The 26,661-nt window shown below is 36.5% G+C and overlaps 1 protein-coding gene across 1 annotated transcript; it reads right to left on the bottom strand.

The window, feature by feature from the left end:
* Nucleotides 1-578: 578 nt before the first annotated feature.
* Nucleotides 579-2,044, bottom strand: LOC120265613 (microtubule-binding protein TANGLED1). Its single transcript, XM_039273557.1, has 4 exons — nucleotides 1,912-2,044; nucleotides 1,695-1,837; nucleotides 1,557-1,612; nucleotides 579-1,469 (listed from the first exon to the last, which is right to left on the bottom strand). Exons 1-4 carry the CDS (start codon nucleotides 1,990-1,992, stop codon nucleotides 757-759), a joined length of 993 nt encoding a protein of 330 aa, XP_039129491.1. The 5' UTR covers nucleotides 1,993-2,044; the 3' UTR covers nucleotides 579-756.
* Nucleotides 2,045-26,661: the final 24,617 nt, after the last annotated feature.

Genomic DNA, 26,661 nt, shown 5'->3' with positions numbered 1-26,661 from the left:
GTGAAGTTCTTTTTATTTACATAATTATATAATTGCTGAAATAACACTTCTCCCCAATATTTCGATCCTGATTAGAGATTGAAGATGTGTGAAAATCAAGTCCATGTATTGAGTCAGGTATTGTTATCTACTCTTTTCTTTTTAATTTAATTTGCAATGATGAGACTTATCAAAATCATCCTTGCGCCTTATCCACATTTACGTATCATTGGCTTGTTCAATTGTTGATGAACTCTTTTCCTGTGATTAAGTTCAACTATATTGAAGGTTATTCTATTTGATCTACTTAATTTTCATGTTTTCCTTTATTTGAGGAAAGTCTAGGTAATGCTATTAATCATTTTAATTGAAATCTAAGAATTCCCAGTGTTTCAGTAAACCAGATTAGAACAATCTCTTATATGCCATTGAACTCTATTCCTAGCACTAGTGAGCCACTTGATTCTTGATATATGTTTCAGGATCAACTATTCTATCAAAGAGATCAAAATTAGTACATGACTTATTAGTTTATATGGTTACTTTAAAAATGCTTGATAATGACACATTAATAATGAAAGAATCAAATATCATGTTTTTCATATATTTCCATGTGGAGAGATTACAATGCAGATTAGAACACAATTCAGGAACAAGATTAAAAAACAAAAAAGACAATAATTAACACAAAGTATAGACATCAAAGCTTTCCTTAATTTGCCTTATTTTCTGCATTATTCAACTTCAGTCTCATCAGCCCAATGAGCTTACAAAACTCTACATATTCATACTCTTCCTCATCTTCAATGGAGAAATGAATCTGCTGGCCAATTTTGAGGGTGAGAAGGAACATCTCTGTGCCTTCGCCAATGCCATTGTTCTAATAGGAGAAGAAGAAGATAACTGATTACTAGTTACCACAGGAACAGCCTTCTTGTTCTTGAATTGTGATTTCAAGGACGTTGTTGGTGACTTAACAAGAAACTTTCTTGGTGTCTGTTGCCTTAATCTTGAGATTATGGGAGACCTGGTCTTGTAAAACTGTTCCTGCTTCTGCTGTGTTGAATCCAAGAAGAGTGGATTCGGAAAGAGCACTGTCTTCTTAGCCCAAGGCCTGTTCTTTGGTGACACTCGCTGTGCCGTCACTGAATGCCTTCTCATCAAGACACTCGCTTTGCTTGGAGATGGTGAACTTGCTTTGAAGGTAATACGTGATCGAGCTCTAGGAATCACAGTAGAGTTTGACTCAAAACGCCGAGATCTTCTCAACTGTTGTTTCTCTTGTGTCCGTTTAGTTCGAAGCTCAGTGCTCTCACAATGTATTCTTGCTTTGGTTTTGTTTCTACGCACTGAACAAGAACCAGGAGTCTTTGGATCATTTATTGTTCTTGTTTTGGTTACTATTTCTTTGGCAAATTTACTAGCTTGGAGAATTTCAACCACTGTTTCTCCTAACAACATTGCCGGCAATGACATTCTTCGCCATTCCCCTGTTTTGTCAACAAGCCATTCTAATTATCAATGATAAGACAAACAAACTGGAAGAATTTTCTGGGGTTTTGCACAAATTTACTTACCATTTGTGCTTTCTTGAAACTTCCCTGGGGATTTTGCAGCTGCTGCATTCTTCATCCTGAAATTCATTTATTGTGAAGAAAAAAAAAATCACAAAATAAATATGTTGGAAAACAGTTTTGCAAGAAGAATAACTGGACCTTATAGATTCTTGTTTGCATCTCAGGCTGGTTTTGAGATAACCTCTGGTGCTACGAGGACTGAGCTTCACTCCTGCAACCACTTTTGTTCTCCCATTCACTGTATACTGGAGTTCCTGTAAACGAGCCATGCATTGATCCACCTGAACAATACCACAAAGATCAGTCAAAGTTTACTTTAAAAAAAAATTGAAAAGAAGATGACTAGATTTCTTACCTTCTTAACAGTTTCTCTGATTAGAGTTGGATTCAGAGCTGCTGCCATTCTCTTCTCCTTGGTTGGAGTCTTGGCCACCATCCTCTCCTCTCCTCTCTCTCTCTCTCTCTCTCTCTCTCTCTCTCTTTATATCTGTTACATTTTTTTTTTATTTGTTTTGAAGGACCAAAGAAGTGAAGCAGAATTGGGAGTAACTGGGCAACGGTCATATTATCTCTTGGCAACGGCTCCTTTCTTTCTTTGACTTTAAAATATTTAATTGTGATTGAGTTTTGTTCCTTGAAACTGTTGTCAGTTTCAAGATGGGGTGGATTTTATGTGGGGAGGGTTTTATAGTGCGGGGATATTATTAGCCGTTTGATTATTCTTTTGTTGATCTCAAGATTAGATCCAAGAGTTCGTAGATAAATGTGTTCTCATATGGGAATTGATTGATGGGCTCGAAACAGATGCCTTTGAACATCTTTGGGACCAGTTTGGGCACGTGGATTAGCTTTTGTAGCAGCGTTAATTACTTGTAAGTCCCTGGCTTTATTCTTTCTTATTATTTCGTCATCTGCATTGTGATTTTTTTTCCAATAAAAGTTTCCTCAATAATCTTGTTACCGAATTCTCACCTCCTTCCTTCTCTTGTGTAATTAGCAACGGAACAGCGATAGGAAGAGATGGGATGAGGGTAATTAGAAAATTTATTTTTTTGTTAAATTATATTATTTTTGTTAAGAAGATGAAGTAAATAAATTTTGGGGACTTTTTTTACAGTGAGTTTTGGGGATGCACAAAATTATGTGGATTTTTTCGGTATTAAGATTTTTGATTTTTCCAAAAACAAAAAACCAATATAGTTAATTTAAATAAATGATTAAAATAGAGGCATATATTACTTAAAATTGAATGGCATAATTCTACATCACTTATGAAATAAGGTAGCTGGGTTAAAATATAAAGGTTTCTATTCTATGGCTATGCTATACATAGCAAAAATAAATAAATAAATTCTATTATTTAAATATTTTTGATAAAAAAATTTATAATATATAAGTTAAGTAGTAAAAAAATTTAGGTGTTCCAAAGTAGCAGTAATATTAATAAAATTTTTAATTTAATGTTTGGTTGAATATGGTTGTAAGCTGCAACCTGTAAATAAAAAAATTGTGGAATATAATATTTTGTATTTTGTTAAAAAAATTTATGAATTTAAACTTGAAAAATACCCTTCTGTTCTTTTTACTTTTACTTGTCACATTAGAAATTTTGTGCAACATTAAATATTTTTTTTTCCTCAAATTTATCTTTTAATTTAATATATTTGTATAATTTTTAATAAATCACAATCAACTAAACATTACATCATATACTCCACTTAGTGGAGTTTTAAATTAGGGTAGTTTTGAAAAATAATGAAATTTTTTTATAAAAATTTAGATTGTTAATCAACTTCAACCAATTTTCTTAATGAGTGTGAAGTAGATAAATTTGACAAATAAAAAAGAACAGAGGAGTAAATGTTTAGCTAGATATATTTGAGTTATATCGTTATTAAATGTGAGGTTACCCAACACCCCATTATGTTCTATGTATGCCTTTTCCATATGTTCCAATATATATATATATATATATATATATATATATATATATATATTAGTTACTTTAATTATCAATTTAAAATTTTTAATTATTATACATATTACTTTAATATAATTGTAATTTTTATTGATTACCTTAAGTTTATTTATATATATTTCTATTATTATAAATATACAAAAACATGTCCACAATACATCTTTTACACATGTAAATAATTGATTATAAAATCATTCATAAATTTATAATTTCAGACTCAATCTAAAAATTTGTATATCGTGCATGCTGCCACAATTTGTAATATATTAGAAAATTTTAAATTGTATCAATAATATTTTCATCAGTATTTACACATAATCAATACACATAAACAATTAAAAAATCAACAAATTTTAATTTCTTCTACCGTTGCATCCTTATTGGTTTCCTGAGAATTCCTTTTGGTTTGTGTGCACGGTTGGAGCTCTGCCATGAGGTAGGGTCAAACAAAGGGATTGGCGTAGAGATAGCAAGGCACCCTAAATAATTAGTTGATTGTCCTAACTAATATTTTCAGAACTGGACCGAGAAAATGAACCGGCCAAACAACTGAGTAATAGGTTAATCAGTTGGACCGGATGGCCCGATTTGGTTGAACCGGATGAAGTAATAATTATAATATATATACTACACATAAATAGGTTGATCCATATCCTTGGCCCTTGGGCACCTAAAAAGAATATATATATATACACACACATGCATGATCCCTCTATTTTTTTTGTTTGGAAGATAACTTAGTAATACAATGTACTTAACAAATATGTAAGAACAAACAATTACCGATATATTAACAAACAAATCCTTAACCACATGAATTAATACCATTCCACTAAAACATACATTATTGGAAGCAAACAACGAAGCGGCACCAATGGGAACAAAGATCAATCCAATAAAGGTGAAAACAAAAATCACCTACAACAAGAATAGTGATCCCATAGACTCGAGTCCGTGGGATCTAAAGTGCAACCGAGACGTGGGTGCTGTGACATGGCTGCACAGCAACCACGCTTTTTGTTTTTCTATAAAAAACTAATTCTGTCACATTATTAAAGTTTAAACTGTAAGAAAAATAAACAAAGGGCAATATAGTCATTTACTTTAACTATACTGCCAAAGGGAAAGAAATTGGTAATTTGGCAGTATGGTTAAAGTAAATGACCATACTACCCTTTGTTTATTTTTCTTATAGTTTAAACTTTAATAATGTGACAATTTTAGTTTTTTATAAAAAAGCAAAAGGCGTGGCTGCTGTGCAGCCACGTCTTGGTTGCACTTTAGATCCCACGGACTCGAGTCCATGGGATCACTACTCCTACGACAAAACCAGCTATTAAAACTACACAGATACAACCGAGTTCCAGCATTGTTTCTAGCTTTTTTTACCCATTGAGGCGTGAGAATCGGCTTGCAAAACACAAGAACACAAACTACATTGTAGGTAAATCCACAACTAAAATAACCACTAGAAACCAAGAATCCAAACCCTAGTGAGATTAAAAAAACCTTAGAACTAGGGAAGAAGAAGAAGAAGAAGAAGAAGAAGAAGAAGATTGGGATCTAATCTAGCCATAATGTTCTAATGTTTAAAAACAAAAATTTAGAACTAGGGTCAACCCGGTTCTGGTCAAACTGGCCGGTTCGCCAGGTTTGATGGGTTTGACCAAGTTGACTTCTGGTCAATGAGCTCTATAGAAATAGACCGAACTATGGCCCGGTTCCCGGTTCTTCCAGTCCGACCGCCCGATCAGGTCTGATTCTAAAAACATTGGTCCTAACCTAAAGGGTTGGATGAAAGTGCGCATATCCTACCCAATCATAAATTTTCATATCAAACTTTTTGTTTATTACACCTCACTTACTCCATATCATCACTAATTTAATTTTTAATAGATTTATTTTTAAATTCCTTTTTAATTTATTTTAATTTTCTTGCCTAATTGGAATTCCAAATTCAAGAACCTCTAGGATTCCAAGATGTTCGCCTTTTCTTCTAGAGCCGGTGTGCTCCTCGCTAGTGAGTTTTTCATAGCATCTAACCTCTCCGATGCCATGCTAATGCAAACCCTTGCTGACTCTCTCAAGATCTCTCCATCTCCTACCTCTTTTTGCACTTTTCTCCAATGGTTCCAATGAGGCCAAGGCTATCACCATCCCGAAGCTCTTGTTCCCCACAAAAACAGGAAAGGATAACCATGCCTGTATTGCAAGCATCGGCGCAAATCCCTCTTCTCCGTCTCCTCCTCTATTCATCCTACCCCATAGCTCAAGAAGATACAAGTATTGATATGTCTTCTGAGGAGATTATAGATCATCAAATTAGGGGATGCCTTATTAATAATAATAATAATATATGTATATATATATTGTTATAAATTAAGAAGGCAAACAAAGACTAATACCAAGTGGATAGTAGAGAAATAGGCAACTTCACTGCGATACCACAGCTGTTATCCCATCCAATTAAAATTTGTGAGTTCTGCTTCGCTTCTTATTATTTGTGAGTTCTACAAAATTTGTGAGTTCTACAAATATCTCATTTTTATACTTTTAAAATTTTAAAAAATTCTTTCAGTCTTCAAGACACGGCTCTTCTCTTCTTATTTGTGAGTTCTGCTTCGCTTTCTATTTTTCCAATCATTTATCTTCGCATTATTCTATGAAATTCTAGTTTCGATTCTCTTCTCTATTATCATTTGAACCATTTTCCCTTCAAAAGTCTTTTTTTTTTTAAGATTTTGCTTAGCGTTTAATTTGAAATTCATGTTAAGCATTCAATGTCAATATAATTAGGGCTATAATTTGATGATATTTGTAGATTATTTAAGCTTGAAAGTGTCAATGTTTGTTTGTTTGTTTATGAGAAATCTCGCAATGCTTGAGAACTTCTTCCTTATGACTCTTCATTTGTTTGGATTTATTGTTCCTAAAAAAGCTGCTTATATATATATATATATATATATATATATATATATGATTCAATCCAAGCCAAGTATACAATGTTAGTTATAATTAGTACATAAACTGATGAGGGGCATTAGAGAGAGGAACTATATTGGAGAGATAGACGGTGACCAATGTGAAGAACAAATCGAAAAAACCAATCTTAGGTCTGAAGTTCTAAGAGGCCAAAGAATAATTGTTGGTCGGTGAGGGGCATCGGAGATGTGAATGACATAGCGATTTCAAACACCGGTTGTGAGCGATTAGAGGATTTGGAGTTTCTCTTATCGCTAAATCATTTAATTGGATGAGGATGAGGCTTTCAAAATGAAATAAAATAAAAACTTATTTGATTAAATTTTTTAAAATTTAACAAATAAAAAAAATGATGTGGTAAATTTTAATTGGATGGGGATACCACATGAGTAGTATCCCCGTTTCATAGAATCCCTCCTCTATTAGAGGTATGTTGTACAAGATTGCAAAGTCTCTATTTATAGTCTAAGAGCAATATGAAAAGCCACAACTCTTAAAATTACTCATAAATATTATGGGAAGATGTAGAGATGAGGAGATGAAGAGTTTTAGGAGTTCACAAGATAAAGAGGTTTGGGATTTTGGGGAAATGAAGAGTTATACATTAATAGGCATCAACTTTAATTAATCTTTTATAACATATATATATTGATATCATAATACAATAACTCAAGCGTATTATTATTACATCAAGGATGGTCCAAGCGTCTGTTGGCAAAATCTGAGTTAATATTTATAGAGACAAACTCTATTCTTTGTGTTATAGGGCTATCTAAGAATGAACTATTTCAGTAAAATATGATTCTTTACATTTTGATATATTGAATTTATCTTCTTAGTTTTTTTAATGTAATTTTAGTTATCATAGGAGACCTGCTGATGTTAGAAAATAATTTTAAAAATCAGTAAAGAGTGGAATATGGAAAGCCTTGAGGTGTGATATTATCACTTTCAACAAGACAATAATTCTCTATTATATGGATGAGAAAAATGCCGTAGGATACAAAAAGGTTGAGGAATAACTCTGAGAAATACAAAAGATCTTCTAATGATGAAAAATGGATAGAGATCGCATATTTATAAAAGGAGGAAAACGGCTCTTTAGTTAACCGTTCCAACTCTTTGTCTCCCTTTAATTAACTGTTGCATCTCTATTTCTCGTGTAATTGAAATAACTAATTCAAAGTAAAGATTTTATTTTTCAAATCAAAATTCAAAATAAATGATAAAATAAACAATTTAATATTTCAATTACTTATGCACATATCTAAATTTATAATCAAGTTTTATCTTTATTCATTATTGTTCACAACTAACATATATCCAACAATCCCACTAGTTGTGAACAATAAATTATTTTTACCGAATGAATATCACACATATAAGTAGGTATCTTTTGATATAAACCAAAAATTAATTCTAACATTTTAAAGTCCTAATGAAGTTGTAGGTGTTTGTAGATTGAACCCCATCTCCTTGTGTTAGTACGAAAATATCACACATATGACACTCACTATGGCTATGGTATATATATGGCCATGTGTCATCCTGGAGTTATGAACATTTATAAGAGAACCACAATTCTCTTATTGAAATGGCACCACTTCGATGTTCATTGTTCATGTAAGTGGAATTTCAACATTTGTCCTAGTTGCTAAAGACACAATTAATTTTCATTTTGATTAAACTCCATTATGAGCATTGACTTATCTTCAATTCTTCACAACTGTCAGCACTAGGTTTTCTTTTATCACATATTTATTATGGGATTTCCTAGTACTTACAAGCACATAACAAATGACTTGTTTTTCGTGTACTTCTCACCAATTCTCATTCACTTACATAGAAGTCCTATTTTATACATTCTTAGAATGATCTAAAAAAGGAAAGAAAATATTTTGATCCTAATCTATAGAGATTTCAAATGTTTACGATCTTACAAAATATACAATGACATAATTAGAGGAGATAATTTAAAGACAAAGAATATTTGAGAATAATTTATGGATCATTCTAAAAATATACTTTATGTGTTATCAACCCCCCTCAAGCTCACAATGTGGAACAATAGTGAGCTTGTCATGCAACCAATGATAGGTAGTAAACGTTAGGGCTTTAGTCATGACATCAGCAATCTGCTCAATAGGTAAAATATGACGAATGAAAAGGGACTTCTTTGCAACAGTCTCTGACAAAATGGATGTCAATCTCAACATGTTTTGTTCGAGCATGGGAGACAATATAAACAACAAGAAAAGTGACATCAAGATTATCACACCATAATGTTGGTTTAATGCTGTATAAACCAAGTTCACCAATTAAGGAGGTAATCCAATAAAGTTTAATAGTAGTAAGAGCAATGCTTCAATATTTGGTCTCAGTACTGAGAGAACAATAGTGGGTTGCTTCTTGGCACTCCAAGAAATAAGATTTGGTCCTAAAAAGATGTAATAACCAGACGTGGATCGATGGTCATCAGGACAACCAGCCTAGTCAACATCACAATAACTATGAAGGTTAAGGGTAATAACTTTAGTTAAATGGATATCATGAGAGGGTGTGGATCATAAATATCGAAGAATACATTTAATTTCTATCCAATGAAAGTTGGTAGGGCTATGAAGGATTTGGGACACTTTGTTCATAGAAAATTGGATGTTAGGATGAGTGAGGGAAAGATATTGTAAAGCACCAACATGCGGCATTCACTTGGATAGATAGAGGTGTGCCATGATTTTCTGAGAGGGGTAAGGTGGGAGTCATGGGTTTGGGAACAAGTTTAGAAGAGTCAGAGTGATTGTGGGTGAAAATATCTTTGGTATATTTGGTTTGAGTAAGAAAAAGACCATTGAATGTAAAGGTAGCTTCAATACCAAGGAAGTAATGAAGAAGACCAAGATCTTTAATAGAGAAGGTGGCATTGATGTCATTTGTAACAAAAATAATAATGGTTTGTTAAGAACCTATAACCAAGATGTCATCCACATAAACTAAAATATAGGTGGTGTGAGTGGAGGTAGATTGAATAAAAAGAGAAGTGTCAGACTTTGATTGGGTGAAGTTAAGATCAAGAGGCTTCTGACTCAAATAATGAAACCAAGCCATGATCTTGTTTAAGACCATAAAGAGCTTTAAGAAGATGATAAACATAATGAGGATGGTGAGAGTCTAAAAAATAGGGTGGTTGGACCATATAAACAAGTTCATGAACAGTACTATGAAGAAAGGCATTGTTGACATCTAACAGTCTAATAGGCCAATTGTGTGTAATAGCAAGGGTAAGAATGAGATGGATGGTAGTAGGTTTAAAAACAAGGCAAAAGGTGTAAGTGTAAGACAAGCTTTGTAAGGATCAATGGAACCATTGGTTTTGTATTTAGTTCGAAAAACCCATTTTCACCCAACAATATTAGCATTAGGTGGTGGAGGGACAAGGGTCTAGGTTTGACTGTGATGGAGAGCTATGAATTCATCGAGCATTGCTTGGCACCAATGAGGGAACTTGTTTGCTCGAGTAAAAGAAAAGGGATCAGGAAGAGGAGGATGATGCATTGTGTGATAGGTAACATAGTCATAGAAGGAACGAGAAACATGAGAATGATCACAAGTGTGAGTGATCATCGAATATTGAGATGGTAATAGAGGGGAAAAGAGGAGGATGGTAAAGTGGTTTAAATGTTTTTCAGATGCAGGATTGGCTAGTAAGGAAGGTTCAAGTTGGTGATGATGGTGGAAACTGGGACAGATATTTGGACATGAAAAGAAGGGGTAAAAGGAACACTAGAAGGTAGGGGTTTTAGTGGTGAAGTGTGGGTATAGGAAAAGGAGGTTTCAAGGAAATGCACATGACGAGAGATGTAAAGTTTGTGGGTTTGTGGCTCAAAGCAATGGTAGCCTTTGTGAAATAGTGAGTATCCTAAGAAGACACATGGTGAGGATTTAGGTGTGAGTTTGGCAACGTGAGTGGATCCTAAAAACTGGAAAAAAAGTTCACCCAAAGACACAAAGATTATCAAGGTTGGGTTTTGTTAGAAAAAGAAGTTCATGTGGTGATTTATGTTGTAGGATAGGAGTAGGGAGAAGATTAATGAGGTATACTGAAGTGGAAAAGGCTTCAAACTAGAAGGACTTGGGAAGGGAGGCAAAGATAAGAAGGGCGAGGCCACTTTCAGTAATATGACAAATTTTCCTTTAGGTAACATTATTTTGTTGAGTATAAGGACAAGAGATGTGATAATATAGATCATATGAGTGCTTTAGCAAAAACATCTTTGATGAGTTCTGGTGCTTCATCACATTGAAAAGTTTTGATAGTAGTGGAGAAATGATTTTTAGTGTTGTCTTTAAAGTGTTGAAAATGGGAAAGAGCTTTGGATTTTCATGGTTAGTGGAAAGATCCACGAATAACGATAGTAGTCATCAATGAAAAGGAGAAAATATTGTGAACCAGAATGTGAGAGTGAAGGTGATGGTGCCCAAATATCACAAAAGGTTTTGTGTAGGGATATGGAATGATAAAGAAAAAGAAAGATGAGTGCTTTTGCCTTGATAACATGAATGGCAAGGATTTATTACATTAGATTTGTTAGGTAAAAACTTTAGACAAAGACATAAGAGTAGCATAATAGGGACGGCCAAGATGCTGATACCAGAGATCAAGGGAGGTGTGCATGGCAGTAAGAGCAACAAGATTTGTGAAGTTGCAAGGAAACTTTATTGGGTCGAGATTATTGTGGACGTCACCTGCGAGAAGAGGCATTTTGGTTTCTAGGTCCTTCACAATGTAACCAAAAGGATTAAATTCAATAAGACATGAATTGCCTTTAACAAATTTAGCAACAGTGAGGAGATTTGTGGTGAGTTGTGCACAATTAAAATATCAAGAAGGTGTAGAGCTTTAGGATGTACATGTAGAGTGTCCAATTGAAGAGATAGAGGGAACATTACCATTACCAATGATCACTTGACTAACACCATGATATGGTTGCACGGATTCAACAAGCTTTGGATCCAGAGTCATATGTGTTGAAGCACTGATGTATGGCTTATGTGTGTGTCACTTATGTGATTATATAAGCATACAACTATGTACTTAATACTATAGATGGTCCGTGATACCGCAAGTGTACAGATTGTCAAGTAATACCTCATGGGTGATGAGTGTCATACTTCCCTAGGAACGACGAGAGGCTCCTATTACTTCCTTTTCACTTAATCAATAGCCTAATCATTTATGCTCATTCTTTAGTTTACTTATACAACACTATTAAACAATACAATTGGAGACATCGTTAAGCACACTTAGAAGGAGTTGGGAATATGTATTATAGTTATCTTGATTATTAATTATGATAGGTGTTAAGTGTCAATTATTTTCTAGGATCGAACCAGGGGAATTTGAAGGCCTACTAGTCCCAATAAGCCATGGCGAGTAGGTCTAAATCGCTAGCAACTTAAGATGGAATCTCTTCCACTCTAGCCTCCTATATTTTCCTTAAGTGCGGGAATCCCATGAGAAAAGACCAATCAAATCCTAAGCCTAAGGGGCAATCAATCCCTAATCCGGAAACCTAGCTATGCCTAACCTCTTAGAACATGCATAGATCTATCAAAGCATGGGCGTCATCAACATGGGGGCATATCCTCCTTATCCACATCAACATGTAACGATCAATTAAGAACATGCAATGATTACAAAAACTAGAACCATGTATATTAATCAATCAATATTCATAAATAATAATCGAGGGACCTAGACATACAATTCCCCTCAAATTTGGTTCTTATGGATCATAACAAGCAAGCATCAAAGCACAAGAAAACCACAAGACCAAATAAAGAATAAATAAGCTTTAAATGTATTTGTAGACTAACTCCCTCTAATAGTTCTCTGAAGGTTGGGGATTAGAGGATCGTAAGATTGCCCCGATGATGTGTGTCACTCACACCCTTCTGATGATGATCTTCAAAGATGCCTATCATGCGCGATCCTCTCCGATGATGCTCGTTGATGTACTCCTGAGAAATCCATTGGAATCTGTTGGAATATGAAAGAAGCATCGTCTCCCGCTGCTCAGATCTCTAGAAATCCGGCCTTCCTAGGTTATTCGGCAAAAGAGTCTCCTTGAATTTAGAGAAAATAAGGGTATTTATAGTAATCGGCTCCACCACGACCTCACCATGGGCGTTGTGATGCCCATTATGAGTAAGTTATTGCTTGGGCTCCAAGTCTCATCCTTGCACGAACTTTGGGTGTTATGTATCTTGACAACGGCCGTTATGGATTTCACAACTACCGTTATGAGGCCGTTATGACTTCTATGTTGCTACCGGTGAACTCATGCTGCCACAACTTGATCACAGTAGTGGTAAGTGTAGACAACGGCCGTTGTGAGTTGCCACAACACTCGTTGTAAGTCATGGTGTAGCCTTGATTTAGCAACTTGCTTCATTTTAATTCAAAACATCCTTGAATTCTCTTTTTCTACCTAAAACAGAAATAAAGGTCATTGTGAACAAAATAATGAAATTCATACTAATGAGGTCCTAAACAGATACAATTTCATGCTAAATGCAGTGTAAATGATATAGAAAATATGATCAATTTAGCACTTATCAAGAACCAATGTCATGTAACCATTTAGCAATTTCTAAAGATGTGTCATGGCTTGGTCATAAATTCATTGCAAAGAAAGTGGTATGAAGGGAATTGGGGTCGGTGAAGCTTTCGGTTAGTTATTTTTGGACTTTGAATATCTAAAGCGACAAGTAGCATCAATGTAACCCCACTTGAAACATATTTGGCATTATTGATGAGGTGTATTATAAGTGGACCATGTAGGATTTTGGACTTGGTAATGAGGCATGGATTGGTTGTAAGGTGTGGAGGTTAGATTAGATTGATGATTTAATGCGCCTTGGGAATAAGATGGTACTTGATTAGCATTAAGGTTTTTATATCCATATGTGCCACCATTGTATCTTCTACCCATCCTTAGTTTTGTCCACCGCCATGTCAACTACTATGTCCACCACTCCATCTAGGAGATAAGGTATTTGCCATAAAGGCTACATCACCAGAAGCAAAGGATACTAAGGAATGATAAGAGAGAAGATGCGTTGTTTGTGCATTAAAAGCTTTCCAAGCAATTCAAAAAAAGGTGGGCGGCTCAAGAAGATTTTCAATGGTCGTGACAAAAGCAGAGTAGTCAGATGGGAAACCACTCAAGACAAAGAGGATGAGTTCTTCATCAGGGACCTGGTCTTTGATAGTTTGCAAGTTGTTCTCCAATATTTGAGAGTGATGTTAGATAGTCTGCAATTGATATATTTTCCTTTCTTTAAGGTGTGGAGTTGACGCCGAAGATGAGAGTTACTGGCAGTAGATTGTTGTACAAAATAGCACTCAATCTTTGTCCAATTATCATGTGATGTTTTGTAGCAAGTGTGCGTGATGTGATTGAGGAAGATAGGGATGCAGAGAGGTAGCATTTGACTAAATGATCTTGTTTTGTCCAATCAAGGAATTTTGTAGATAGTGTTGTCAGACTAGAACCTGATGGAGGCTTTTTCGGTGGTGATATAGTTCCATCCACTTATCCAAATAGATCACAAGTAAGAAAAATGTTTCTTTACTTGGTTCTTCTATATCAAATAATTTGCATCATCGATTGTGATGGTAATGAAGTTGGTGATGTTGTGTCCAAGATAGATGGAGGTGTTGTTATCTATAAAATTGGTGTGGTTAATTTGTGTGGCTAAGAGATGTGATGGGGATGGGTGTATGCTAGGCTGGAGAGTATTGTAGATGATGTGTTTGCAAATGAAGTATGAAAAAAATTAATAAGAACTATGCCTTCTAGTGGGCACCAATTGTAGTAGCCATACTTGGCCCTTGTTGCTCCACTATTCCTAGTGGACACTAATTTCATGAGTTCTGCCATGAATTGGCTTAGCCCATCCTTTTATCACTAGTTCTGCTTCCTCTACCATATTTATGAACTCACGACACTACTCCTGAGAATGTGTGCCTTCTACCATGGTCAGAGGATCATGGCACTGATACCAATTGATGAGTGGAAAATAGAAGAAGGAAGAATTTAAGATGAAACACAAGAATTAGAAAGAAGAAACTTCAATTTCTCATATAAGATAATATTATCCTTCACATGACATATTAATAGCCTCCATAACATCCTAACAAAATAAATAAAAAGATATAGGCCTTGTTTGGATTGGCTTATATAAAAAGTGCTTTTTTTAGTTTAGTAGAAGTACTTCTGAAGAAAAGTGCTTCTCTAGAGTAAGTTAAGCACTTTTTGTATTTTCTGTTTGGATTAGCTTTTATGTAGAAGGATAAGCTGTAAAAATAAACTCTAAAACAACTTTTTTCATAAGCTGGTCATGACTAGTTTTTTAAAAAAGCTGTTTTCAGCTTTTTTACAGCTTCTGTTTTTTCAGAAAAACCAATACAAACAATATTTTTAGAACCCAGAAGTGCTTAACTTATAAAAAAACTCTTCTGGATTTTCCAAAAGCCAATCCAAACAAGGCCATAATGCTCAACTAAAGAAGACAATTTTTCTATGTGTCCAGGCCAAGCACGGCCAGAGCACAGTTGTAATCTCTGGCCGTGATTATTGCTATCTGACTGATGCTTGAGTAGCTCTCCAGCATGGGGGTTCTTCCAAGGGGAGCATGGTCAGAGCACAGGTGTGCTTTCCCCTGTCATTATCATTGAATTAAAGCCACATCTGCTCACAGGGGAAACATAGTTTATATGCTCCTTGCACAGGCTTGCTCAAGCTGAGCATGAGCTAAGCACGACCATGCTCTCCCAGTGATTTTCTCTGGAGGGCACTTAGTTGATTCACTCAGAAGTCCGAGGAAGAGACGGTCTAATCGTGACTGTGCTCAGACTATGTTGAGCCCAAAAAGTCCTTTTTATCTCCCAGATCTAGGTTTTTGAAAGAGGAGCTTGGTGGAGGGTTTTTTTCTCCAACTTCGGGTGATCATTGGAAGGATGATTAGTCTTCACCACATCATCTAATTGGATCAAGGTCGAGTTTAAGGCACTAGAGAAGTGGAGGTAGCCCATCCATGAAGCTTATGAAACACAACTAAGGATATTTTGTAAAAGGGGAAAGTCATGATTTCTCACCTTAGTACATTCATTTCTTCTTCTTAGTTGTACAAATTCATGAGGGGCTAACCGCTCGATGGTTCCCCGGGATGCTGAAGTATTTTGTTTAGTACACTTTGAACTACTTGTTTTTAATGTCTACGGAGTTTTATTGTATTTTTGTATTTATTCATGTGTTACATAACTTGGCGTTCTTGATTTGTGCAGTTGTTTGTGTAAAAGTTGACATGTGTGGATTACTGTAGTTGTGATTGCCTTGTGTAGTTGCAAAACTTGGCATGTATGAAGCCCGTAGTTACACTTGCAAAACTTGGCATATCTGAAAAAGCCGTAGATGTAACATTGCTTTGAGTACCTGTAAGAACCTTAGGATGTACCTGGTAGACACTAGAAGCAAGTCAATACACTAAAGCACATAGGGATTATCCCGAGCATTACTCTCTCATTGTTGAAAACTCAATCCTAGTCTGCATGTTTCTTCCATCCCTTATCCTTTTAGTTGTTTAGTTAATCATTATACCAATCATCTTTTGACTTTCTAGATATTAGAAAGATCAATAAGTACTAGAAGTCTAGTCCCTATAGTTTGACATCCTTATCCCTTATGGAGTACCACTTTATTACTTATTACGATCCATACACTTCCGGAGAATGCATCAAGTTTTTGGCACCGTTGCTGGGGTCTAGCAACTTTTAGGAAAATTAGGATTCTAGTGATCTAGGAATATTTCTTTTCTTTCATTCAATCATTTGTTTTATCTTTATTTTCTTATCTCACTTCTTAGTCTTGATCTTGTTTTCATTTTATCTTGTGAAAGATAATTGTATGACCCAAGGGAGTACTTCATCTCTAGTGGCAAGCCCCGATCCAAAAATTGAAAGAAGTCTTCAAAGAAGATTGAGGCAAGTTAATCTAATAGAAACTGGATCTATGGAAGTTAGTATAGAAGTAAATCAAGAGGAAGAAATTGCAGGAATCAACAACAGAGTATTCCATATTTTGCTCGATAAAACTTGGAAGGAGCCGGATCTAGTATTATTCATCATCCTGTTGTGGTGAACAATTTTGAGTTGAATCCCAATTATATCCAGATGGTGCAATAGATGTGTCAGTTCGATGGGTTTCAAGATAAGAATTTGTATAAGCACTTGAAGAATTTCTTGGAAATCTATGATACTTTCAAGGCAAGTAATGTGCCTGAGTATGTTATTCATCTTAGACTCTTCCCATTCTCTGTTAGAGGAAGAGCCAAATAATGGCTAAGTTTCTTGCCTTAAGGGTCTATCACTACATGGAAGCAGTTGGCTGAGACTTTTCTTACAAGATATTTTTCTCCGGCAAAGATCACCAAGTTGAGAAGTGATATCTCCTCCTTCCAACCGATGGGGTCTGAAATCCTTGTATGATACTTGGGAGAGATACAAGGATATGTTGAAAAAATGCCCGCAATACAGAATTGTAGAGTGGATACAAATCTAAATCTTTTACAATGGGCTGAATAGTACCACTAAGCAAATGCTTGATGCAACTTTGGGAGGATCTTTGTGTAGCAAGCAACCTAGTACAACATATATTTTGATTGATGAAATGATAAACAATAGTTATCAATGGAGTTCTAAAAAGAACAAGACAGTAAAGGTAGCCAGAATTTATCAAGTTGATGCCATCATAACTTTAGCTGCACAGTTAGAGGCAATCACAAAGAAGCTTGATGCAATGCAGTCAAATTCTCAAGCCTCAGGATTAGAGTGTGAGGATTGGAGACCCCAAACTAATCCTGTGTATTTTTCTTCTGATATGGATGCTGGGCAGACTGAACAAGTTGACTTTGTTGGGCAGAATCGTCGATATCAAAATAACCCATATAGTAACACATACAATGCGGGTTGGAGGAATCATCTAATCTTTTCATGGAACCAATAGGGGCAAAGGCAAATGATGCAGCAACTACCTAGGTCCCCGCAACAACATAATCAACCATCTCCTCCTCCTCCACCGAGATCTTCTAAGGAGCTCACAACTCTTGTTGACTCGATATGTAAAAAATAATGAAACTCATCTTTTAGGGTATTAAGAAATGATGAGGAACACCAATGCCACTGTGAGGAACTTGGAGCATCATATGACCCAAATGTCGAAGATAATTGAGGAAAGACTCCTGAGTTCTCTCCCTAGTAACACAAAAGTTAATCCCAACTTGAGGTCGTTATTTTGAGAAGTGGTACACAACTTTCAAGCCCTACCGAGAAAGAACCCGAGATTGAAGTTGTTGAACCTTAGTCAAGAGTAAGGCAGTCAATGGATGATAATCTTGAAGCACAAGTTGATAGTGAAAGAAAAGAAAAAGGAAGAATTGAATTATTGAAATACCAACCAAAACTTCCCTATCCTGTGAAAATGAAGAAAGATCAACAAGAATATTAGTACAAGAAATTCCTTGATGTGTTCAAGACCCTGCAAATAAACGTCCCATTTATTGAGGCTCTTGCTTAAATGCCAAGGTATGAGAAATTCCTAAAGGAACTACTCACCAACAAGAGGAAGCTTGAGGAAGTGTCTTCAGTGACACTTAGTAAAGAATGTTCATCCTTGACCACCAACAAGCTCCCCAAGAAAGAGAAAGACTCTGGGGGATTTATCATTCCATGTACTATTGGAGGACTTGTAAATGAAAAAGCTCTAACTAACCTTGGGGAAGTATTAATTGATGCCCTACAGTATCTTCCAAACACTCAGGTTAGGGGAACCAAGGCCCACCACAATGACTTTGCAACTGGTAGACAGGTCTATTCGACAACCAAGAGGCATTATTGAAGATGTGTTGGTGAAGGTGGATAAGTTTATCTTTCCAGTGGACTTTGCTATCCTTGATGTGGATGATAAGGTGGAAGTGCCCCTCATTTTGGGAAGATAGTTCTTGGAAACTTCAAAAGCCCTAATTGACTTAAAGGACGGTCGAATGGCACTGCGAGTGGGAGAGGAAAAAATCATTTTCAAACTCCAAGACTCTATGAGACACTCCATGGTCTTTGATGATACATGTTATTGTGTGGATGTCATTGATGATTTTGTCTCTAAGTATGTGCAGGACACTTTTATGAAGGATGATCTATTAGATTTTTTTGAGGATGAACCCCCTGAAGCTAATGAACCAGATAACTTGGTGGAATAATTGTACTACCAAGAGCTCATTGTTATAGAAGAACCTTTGATGCAGGACCGACCTAAGAAAAAAAATCCCCGTGCCAAGAGGTGGTGGAAACAAGTAATAAAAAAAAAGAAAAAAGAAAGCCACCTATCTCACCACTAACCACCACACAATCTAATTCTTGGACTTTTTGTGAGATCAATTTAATTAACACTTTATTACCATATTCTTGCAAGTGCATTTCAGGTGGCAGTGTGAGGTTTCTAGTTCATGAAACCCCCTTAATTGAGTGGAATAGGTACGTCAAGCTAGTGATGTTAAACAAGCACTTCTTAGGCAACAACCCAATTTGTCGTATTTTTAGTTAGTTAGTTCATTGTTTTGGTTGTTGTTTTTGTTGTTTTCTTAGTTTTAGCTGTGTATTTGATAGATTGATGTGTGTGTTGTTGTTTTCTTAGTTTTAGCTGAGTATTATGTTTTATTGTGGGAACATAGAAAAGAACTAAGTCCTTGTGTATTTCAAGCTAAGCATGGGCAAAGTATGCTCGTGCTCAAGCCGTGATTTTCTCTGCTTTGATCTTTGGTAACATTTTAGGCTAAGCACGGATTTTGGGCTCCTTGCATGACTGTGCTTTATTGCTTGGAATCTTGTAACTTCTTCCTAAGATAATCATGGCTATGAAGCATGGGAACAGTACAACCGTGCTTCCCATTTTTGAATGCCCTACTCTATGCATGCCTACTTCAACGTGGTCATTCACTATCTCTTCCTTCCCTTAAAACCCCAGTTATCACCGTTCATTGTTTCTTCACCGTTCACTCATATTCTCATCCTTTCTTTCTGTGCTTCCAAGTTCCTTGAGAGTTTCATTGTTTGTTTGCTGTTCCCTCACTGATATTCTCATCCTCTCTTTCGAGTGCTTCTTTCCTTAACTCTGATAAGCCTTATTGCTTTGATTTGTATGATTTATTTCATCAAGATCATGCTCTATGCACTTTCAATTGCTTAATGACCATGATTGTGGTTAGATTAAGCTGATATTGTCAATGGTTGTAGCTTTATGAGCATGCTAGTTCTTTAGGATTTTGGGGAAGAAGGTCACCCCCGAGGCACGGTCATGCTCTTCTTTAAGCATGATCATGTTCTTATGTTTACCCAAAACCTCTTAGGGGAAAGCACACTCTTGTTTTCATGTTGAGCGCAATGGTGCTCTATTCTTAGCACTATCGTGCTTCCCTTGAATTTCTTCATTTTTGACCTAAATTGAGTTGTTTTGTCTTGTAAATCATACTGTGGAAACATAAAGCTGCTGGGCCATCGTCTAAGAGGCTCAAACATGAGGAGCTTGCCCTTACCATAGATTTGACATATGTATTCCATAAATAGGTGCATCAGGAAAGATAGAAAGCATCTTTCTCGATGGAGATTCCGTGAGTCGAGAGAGATAGATTGGGACATATAGCGAGGTTGGGTTTGTGTAGGAGGTCCAGCCAAATGCTGAGCATGGGAGCGTGGAGACAGCTCTTCCTTATCACTGACAACACCTGTAAGAAGTTAGCACTCAAAGTGTTGGCTACTTTTGAGCTGTCCAGGGGGACTGTGAGCTTCCACCATGCCGACATCATTCAGTTCCAGGTGTTTGATACTTTGCTTAGGATGAGTTTGACCGAGTTCTCCATTCGGCTGGGACTTTATGATATAGAGTTCACTCGAAACTCCTGCATATGGTTCCTCTATTGATCTCCTAGCCGAGTGAAGAGTCTTAGGAGGACGTATTGTAGAGACTTAGACTGATCCAACCAATGACCCTCGCCTATCTAAGGCTACTTCTCTCCATTCCCTTACTCTCACGTATATCTACTTACTTCTTAGCCACACTTTTACAGGTTGAGGAGATAGCACCGGCATTATCAGCTGGTGTGATTTTGACTTTTTGTTGTCCATGTTGGATGGATTTCAACTTGCACTTAGGTTATGAGATGGCCATCTCTATTGCTCATCAGGGGGCAAACCCTCATATAAGTTCTCTTTTTCTTAGCCTGTACACTACTAGACTTGTCAGGGAAATGATCATCCTCGAGGAGACAGATCGTATATGAGTTGTGGGTGGAGTCACCTCTATGTACCTTGAGACCCTGAGGTTAATGGGTATGCTCCGAGTCGCTCGCACAGCACGGGGAATTGAGTACTGTGTCTATCGATCAGTAGCTACCACTTCTGCCACTGAGCCTACCCAACATACTGAGCCTACAGATCATCTGAGGTCACCCCAACCAGACGTGCCCCTCTAGTCACACTAACTAAGTAACTTTCTCTTCATCGCTATTTAGGTGTCTACAGAGGAGTGTGGTTAGGATTACTGAGCATCTAGGCTATCATCTGCCCTATGAGCCCATCTCCTCTGTAAGACCTTCTCACCATATTAGGGTTGATACTGCAGACTTGGGGGAGTCTGGGGTTGATATCTACTTCTTCTAATGTTGATTCCTTCATAGAGAGTGCTCCATTTTGATTGCATGCAGTTAGTATTTGGTTCATTTACTTTTCGTATTTTTAGTTCTATTATGTTCATTGTGGAATGTGAGCTTTACTTGTGTGCCTCTTGTCTCATCTCAGGTATGGTGTGGTTGAATTGAGGTCGGAACACACGTTGAGAGTGGCCACATCACTCTCCGTGCTCAGGAAAGTTTGATGAACTCCTCTTAATTATTTGTGTCTCAATTATTTATTTTCGTTGCATATGTTGTATATTAAGGACAATGCACTACTCAATTGTGGGGGAGCGTTTTGCTTGTATGCCTTTTGTGATGAGTGCTTAACTAATGTTGATCTATGATCATTTTGATAGAAATTCTTAAACCTAAGGGGAACATTGGTGAGTTAGTTATTTATTTGGAGCTAAACTGTAGACTCTCTCTATTACTTTGTGATAAGTGCTTGTGCAATAGTAATACAAAGTATTCTGTTCTTACATTGAACATGTACTTTTCTCAAATTTTATAGCTTATGCATGTGTATTTGTGTTCTTTTATGCATATAGGGTTGTGGAGACAATAGTGGAAAAAAAGGAGCCAAAAGTAGATCGTGGATGCACTTTGTTGATGGAATCTTGGAGTGAACAAACGTGAAGACACAAGTTGTTCTCAAAGACATGTGATTGTGTACCAACCTCCATTGTGCTCAAGCAAATACATGGTTTGGAGGGACACAAAGGCAGTCACATTCGTGTGTTCCGACTTGTGCAACACTAGCAAGACCTTTATCATTGTAATGTTTATTAAAGACGCAACGTGATCTACCGCATGTATGTGTGCCCGTTCATGTGGCTTTGATGAAAAGTGTGGATTTAGGAGTATTTTTACAGAGTACTGTAGTAGTTTACTGTAACAAAATACTATAGCAAATTATTATAGCAGTTACTGTTCACAGACCACAGAAAATCAGTTTCTGGGAGATTTACAAGGGCGTGTGGAAATTCCACCCCTATTTAAGTCACGATTTCAGCCATTTTGAAGAATCTTTTTCTCATTTTTTTCCCCATCTTTTGAGGCGCTCACGGCTAGGGTTCAGAGAGGCTTTGGCAAGGCTTTTGGAGTGGTTCTATGGCCTTCAACGCCATGTTTCTTTAGAAGATAGTTATTGGGGGAGCTTTTATCGGCATCGATTTGGCGAGGTATGTCCTAGGCTTGACAAGGGAATCTTTGGAGAAGACGAGGCTACTCCACAAGACCATCGATACGTACTACAAGGAGGTTTTACTTATGGATTGCATGTTTTTATTTTCGATTTCATTATTGATTGTATTTTGCTCCATGAAGAGCTAAACCCCTAGTGGGTGCTTGGACTATTAAATGCCTAGGATGATTTTTTTTCATTGACCTTTTATTATGTTTTCTTTAATTGATGTTCTAATTGAGTTCCAATCTTGAATGCTTGTTGAAGTGATTTTCCCTTAGAGTGACACTAGGGTTGAGAATCCATCTTGGTAATCATTGTGGATGAGTGACACACCATTAGGGTTAGACAAAACTAGATTGGAGAGGGTTGAGAAGGTGAGTCGAGAGGTAGCGGAACGTCCTCTTTCCCTTCCGGTGTAATTTATCCTACCTCCGTGTTCCAAGAGTTCTTTACGGTCACAATAGAGTGAAGTGCTAAGAGAGGAACTCCACTGGGGCTTAGTTGCTCAAGCGACATAGTGAAGCATTGCAGTAATCCTTAGTGCATGGGGCTTAGTTGAGATTAGGGGTCTTTCGCCTGGACCAAAAGGTTAGATCTAGATTGGGAATAAGGTTTATCACTTGGAGTCCCTAGAGCTTTAAGCAGCCTTTCACAGTGTGAGGGGTTGGGATTAAGCGATTTCTCAGCCGAGGCATAGTGTAGGGTTAGTTACGGTTGACTTTAGGTTTGGGACAGTGTGTTTAAGGATTTCCACGACTCATTAGACATCAGTGGGGAGATATAATGATTGGTCTTGCACTTGAAGCAATAGTCCTAGGGTGAGCAATGTCCGAGTGCCCCACTTTCTATCGATTGCCTTTCCTCTTATTTTATTACGTCTCTCTTTCTTGTTTTCTTTATTTCTTTTCTTTTCACATTGATATTGTTCACACCACTATTGATATCATCTTCACCATAATTAAATAGCAATTCTTGTGTTTCTCATCACTATTCTCTATGGATACAACTACCCACTCACTAGAGTACTTTTATTACTTCGACAACCCGTGCAGTTATGGTAAACACGCAAAGGGTGTGTGTCACTTTGAAAACTATATCCCTTTCACATCACCCTAAGTGTGGAACCACTTGTTTTAAGATGAAAACTATATTTAAAAGACCTTAGTTTCTTGTTTTATTATTGAAAAAAACTGGGAAGTCGGATCGCTTTTTGGATGCCCTATCAGTTGCCGTTAATAAAATTGTGTAAGAAGATGGTAGAAAGAGCTATCACCTTAGAAGAGTGAAAACTACTCTTGAGTAGTCAAATTTTGGGCATACAAGTATACATTTGATAACCTACCGAGAGAGAAGGCTACCTATAAGGTATATGAAGCTACTACCCACCGAGTCTTGTCAAACTTAAGGTCTTGTTTTGGAGGTTTATTCCTAATAAGTATGGGGCACTTAATTTAGGGTTTGTACATATACAAGGTCTTTGAAGTACTAGTGTAGTCTTTTATTTGTGTACTCTTTATTCTTGTTCTAACTTCTTTTAACCCTCTATGCTTAAGAATTTTCTATTCTCTTGAGATCAAAAGTGAGGTACTCATCTTTTTTGTTGAGCGATGAGAGATTGCTTGGGGACAAGCAATGATTCAAGTGTGGGGGTATTTGATGAGTGCATTTCATATCATGTTTTATATACCCCCAATTTATACTTTTGCTCCTCTTTTAGCACCTTTTGTACACATTTGATACTATTCTGGGTATGTTTCATTCATGGTGCAAAATTTTAGGGTTCAAAGCAAATAGGAGTGAAATTTGGGACAAAATCAACTAAAGAAGACAATTTTTCTAAGTATTAGCCAAGCACGGTCATGCTCTCTGGCAGTGATTATTGCTGTCTGACTGATGCCTGAGTAGCTCGCCAACATGGGAGTGCTTCCAAGGGGAGCAAGGTCAGAGCACGGGCGTGCTTCCTCCTCGTGTTTATCAGCTGAATTGGAGCCCCATCTACTCATAGGGAGGTATGGTTCATGTGCTCCTTGCATGGGCTTGCTCAAGCTGAGCACGGGCTGAACACGATCATGCTCTCCTAGTGATTTTCTCTAAAGGGCACTTAGCTGATTTGCTTAGAAGTCCCAAGAAGAGCATGGTTTAAGCACGACCGTGCTTAGATTGTGTTGAGTCCCAAAAAGTCCTTTTTATCTCCCAGATCTAGGTTCTTGAAAGAAGAACTTGGCCTAGGGTTTTCTTCTCCAACTTTGAATAATTGTCAGAAGGATGATCAGTCTTCACCACACCATCTGCAGGATCAAGGTTGAGTTTGAGGCACTAGAGAAGTGGAGTTAGCTAATCCATGAAGCTCGTGAAGCACAACTAAGGAGATATTGTAAAAGAGGGAAGTTATGATTTCTCATCTTAGTGCATTCATTTCTTCTAAGTTGTATGAATTCATGAGGGGCTAACCATTCCACGGTACCCCCGGATGCTAAAATATGTTTAGTGTACTTTGAACTACTTGTTTTTAAAGTCTATAGAGTTTTATTGCTTTCTTTGGGTTTATTTCATGTGTTGCATAACTTGGGCGTGCTTGATTTACATAATTGTTTGTGTAAAACTTGATGTGTGTGGATTAATGTAGTTGTGATTACCTTATGTAGTTGCAAAACTTTGCGTGCATGAAGCCCGTAGTTATACTTGCAAAACTTGGCATATTTGAGAGCCATAGATGCAACATTGCCTTTTGAGCACCCGCAAGAACCTTAGGATATACCTTGTAGACATTAGAAGCATGTTGTCACTAAAGCGAATAAGGATTATCTCGGGACATTGCTCTCTTGTTGTTGAAAACTCAATCCTAGTATGCCTGTTTCATCCATCCCTTATCCTTTTAGTTGTTTAATTAATCATTAGACCAACTATCTTTTGACTTACTAGAGATTAGAAGATCAATTAGTAGTAAAAGTCCAGTCCTTGTGGTATGACAATCCTACCCCTCAAGGGGTACCACTTTATTACTTGTTAAGATCAATTCACTTGCGGTGAGTGCATCATAAATAAAAAAATAATTGAGAAGTTACAACTAAATCCCACTTCTAAACAACTAACATCCACTCTTAAACATGTGATATTAGAGAGAGAGAGAGAGAGAGAGAGAGAGAGAGAGAGAGAGAGAAATAAGAAGGCGATGAAGTCCGACGTGGGCTTTGTGTTGATAGCATTAGGCCCGATGCTCTCTCTCTCTCTCTCTTGATCTTTGTCATTGCCCAGAATCCCTTTCTCATTCTCACTCTCACCCTTCGCTCTAGGTATCTAGCTCTCCCTATTGTGGGATTGATCTTTGGTCCTCTTGATCTAACCTGAATCCCTCTAATTTGTGATTTTTTTTCTTGATTGCGATGCAACACTTTGCTTAGGCTAATAAGTTTGATAATGTTATTTGGTACGTGGAGAGGATTTAGTCCTCTAAATTGTATCTTTGTGACATTATGCCTTTCTTCTCACATCTGCTGGATTTCAAGAAGCCATGCATGTTCTTTTTTGGCAACTCTACAAGTGTGTAGCTTTTTTTTTGTTAGGATAAGATATTAGATCTACAACATACATACATACATACATACATATATTTGGGTGTATACTTCATGCTGAATGTTTTAAATAAGAAAAAAATGGGGGAAAAAATTTCAATCATATATTCACACATTGATGATAGGCATTAGGATGCCATCATAGAAACATATATGACATTTTATAAATATAGGTTATGCCATTATTTAAAGTTTGTATGTGTGGAAGACATCTAGTTTCCAACATATATGTACATCTATTCAACCAAAAAAATTAAAATTTTTAAATATTTTTTCTACACAACCATCAAATTCAACTACAATGATGTTTGTAAAGTATAAAAAATTACATTACCTACATTGTTTATAAATGATAAAATAAACATCATAATTGTTGAGATAATTTATATAGAAATTTTATATACAAACTATTACAAAAAAAGGAAGAAAAAATAGATCATGGACGTAATTGTTGAGGAAACTCTTGGGCCTGAACAAGGATCAAGGCACAAGTTGTGCTCATAGACATGTGGGTGTGTGCCAACCACCAAAATATTCAAGTAAATACACAAATTGGAAGGGCACAAAGGCAATCATATTCATATGTTCTGACTTATGTAACAT

The sequence above is a fragment of the Dioscorea cayenensis genome, chromosome 7 (assembly GCF_009730915.1).
Source record: "Dioscorea cayenensis subsp. rotundata cultivar TDr96_F1 chromosome 7, TDr96_F1_v2_PseudoChromosome.rev07_lg8_w22 25.fasta, whole genome shotgun sequence".
NCBI lineage: Eukaryota > Viridiplantae > Streptophyta > Magnoliopsida > Dioscoreales > Dioscoreaceae > Dioscorea > Dioscorea cayenensis.
This window is presented reverse-complemented; position numbering and strand designations above follow the sequence as displayed.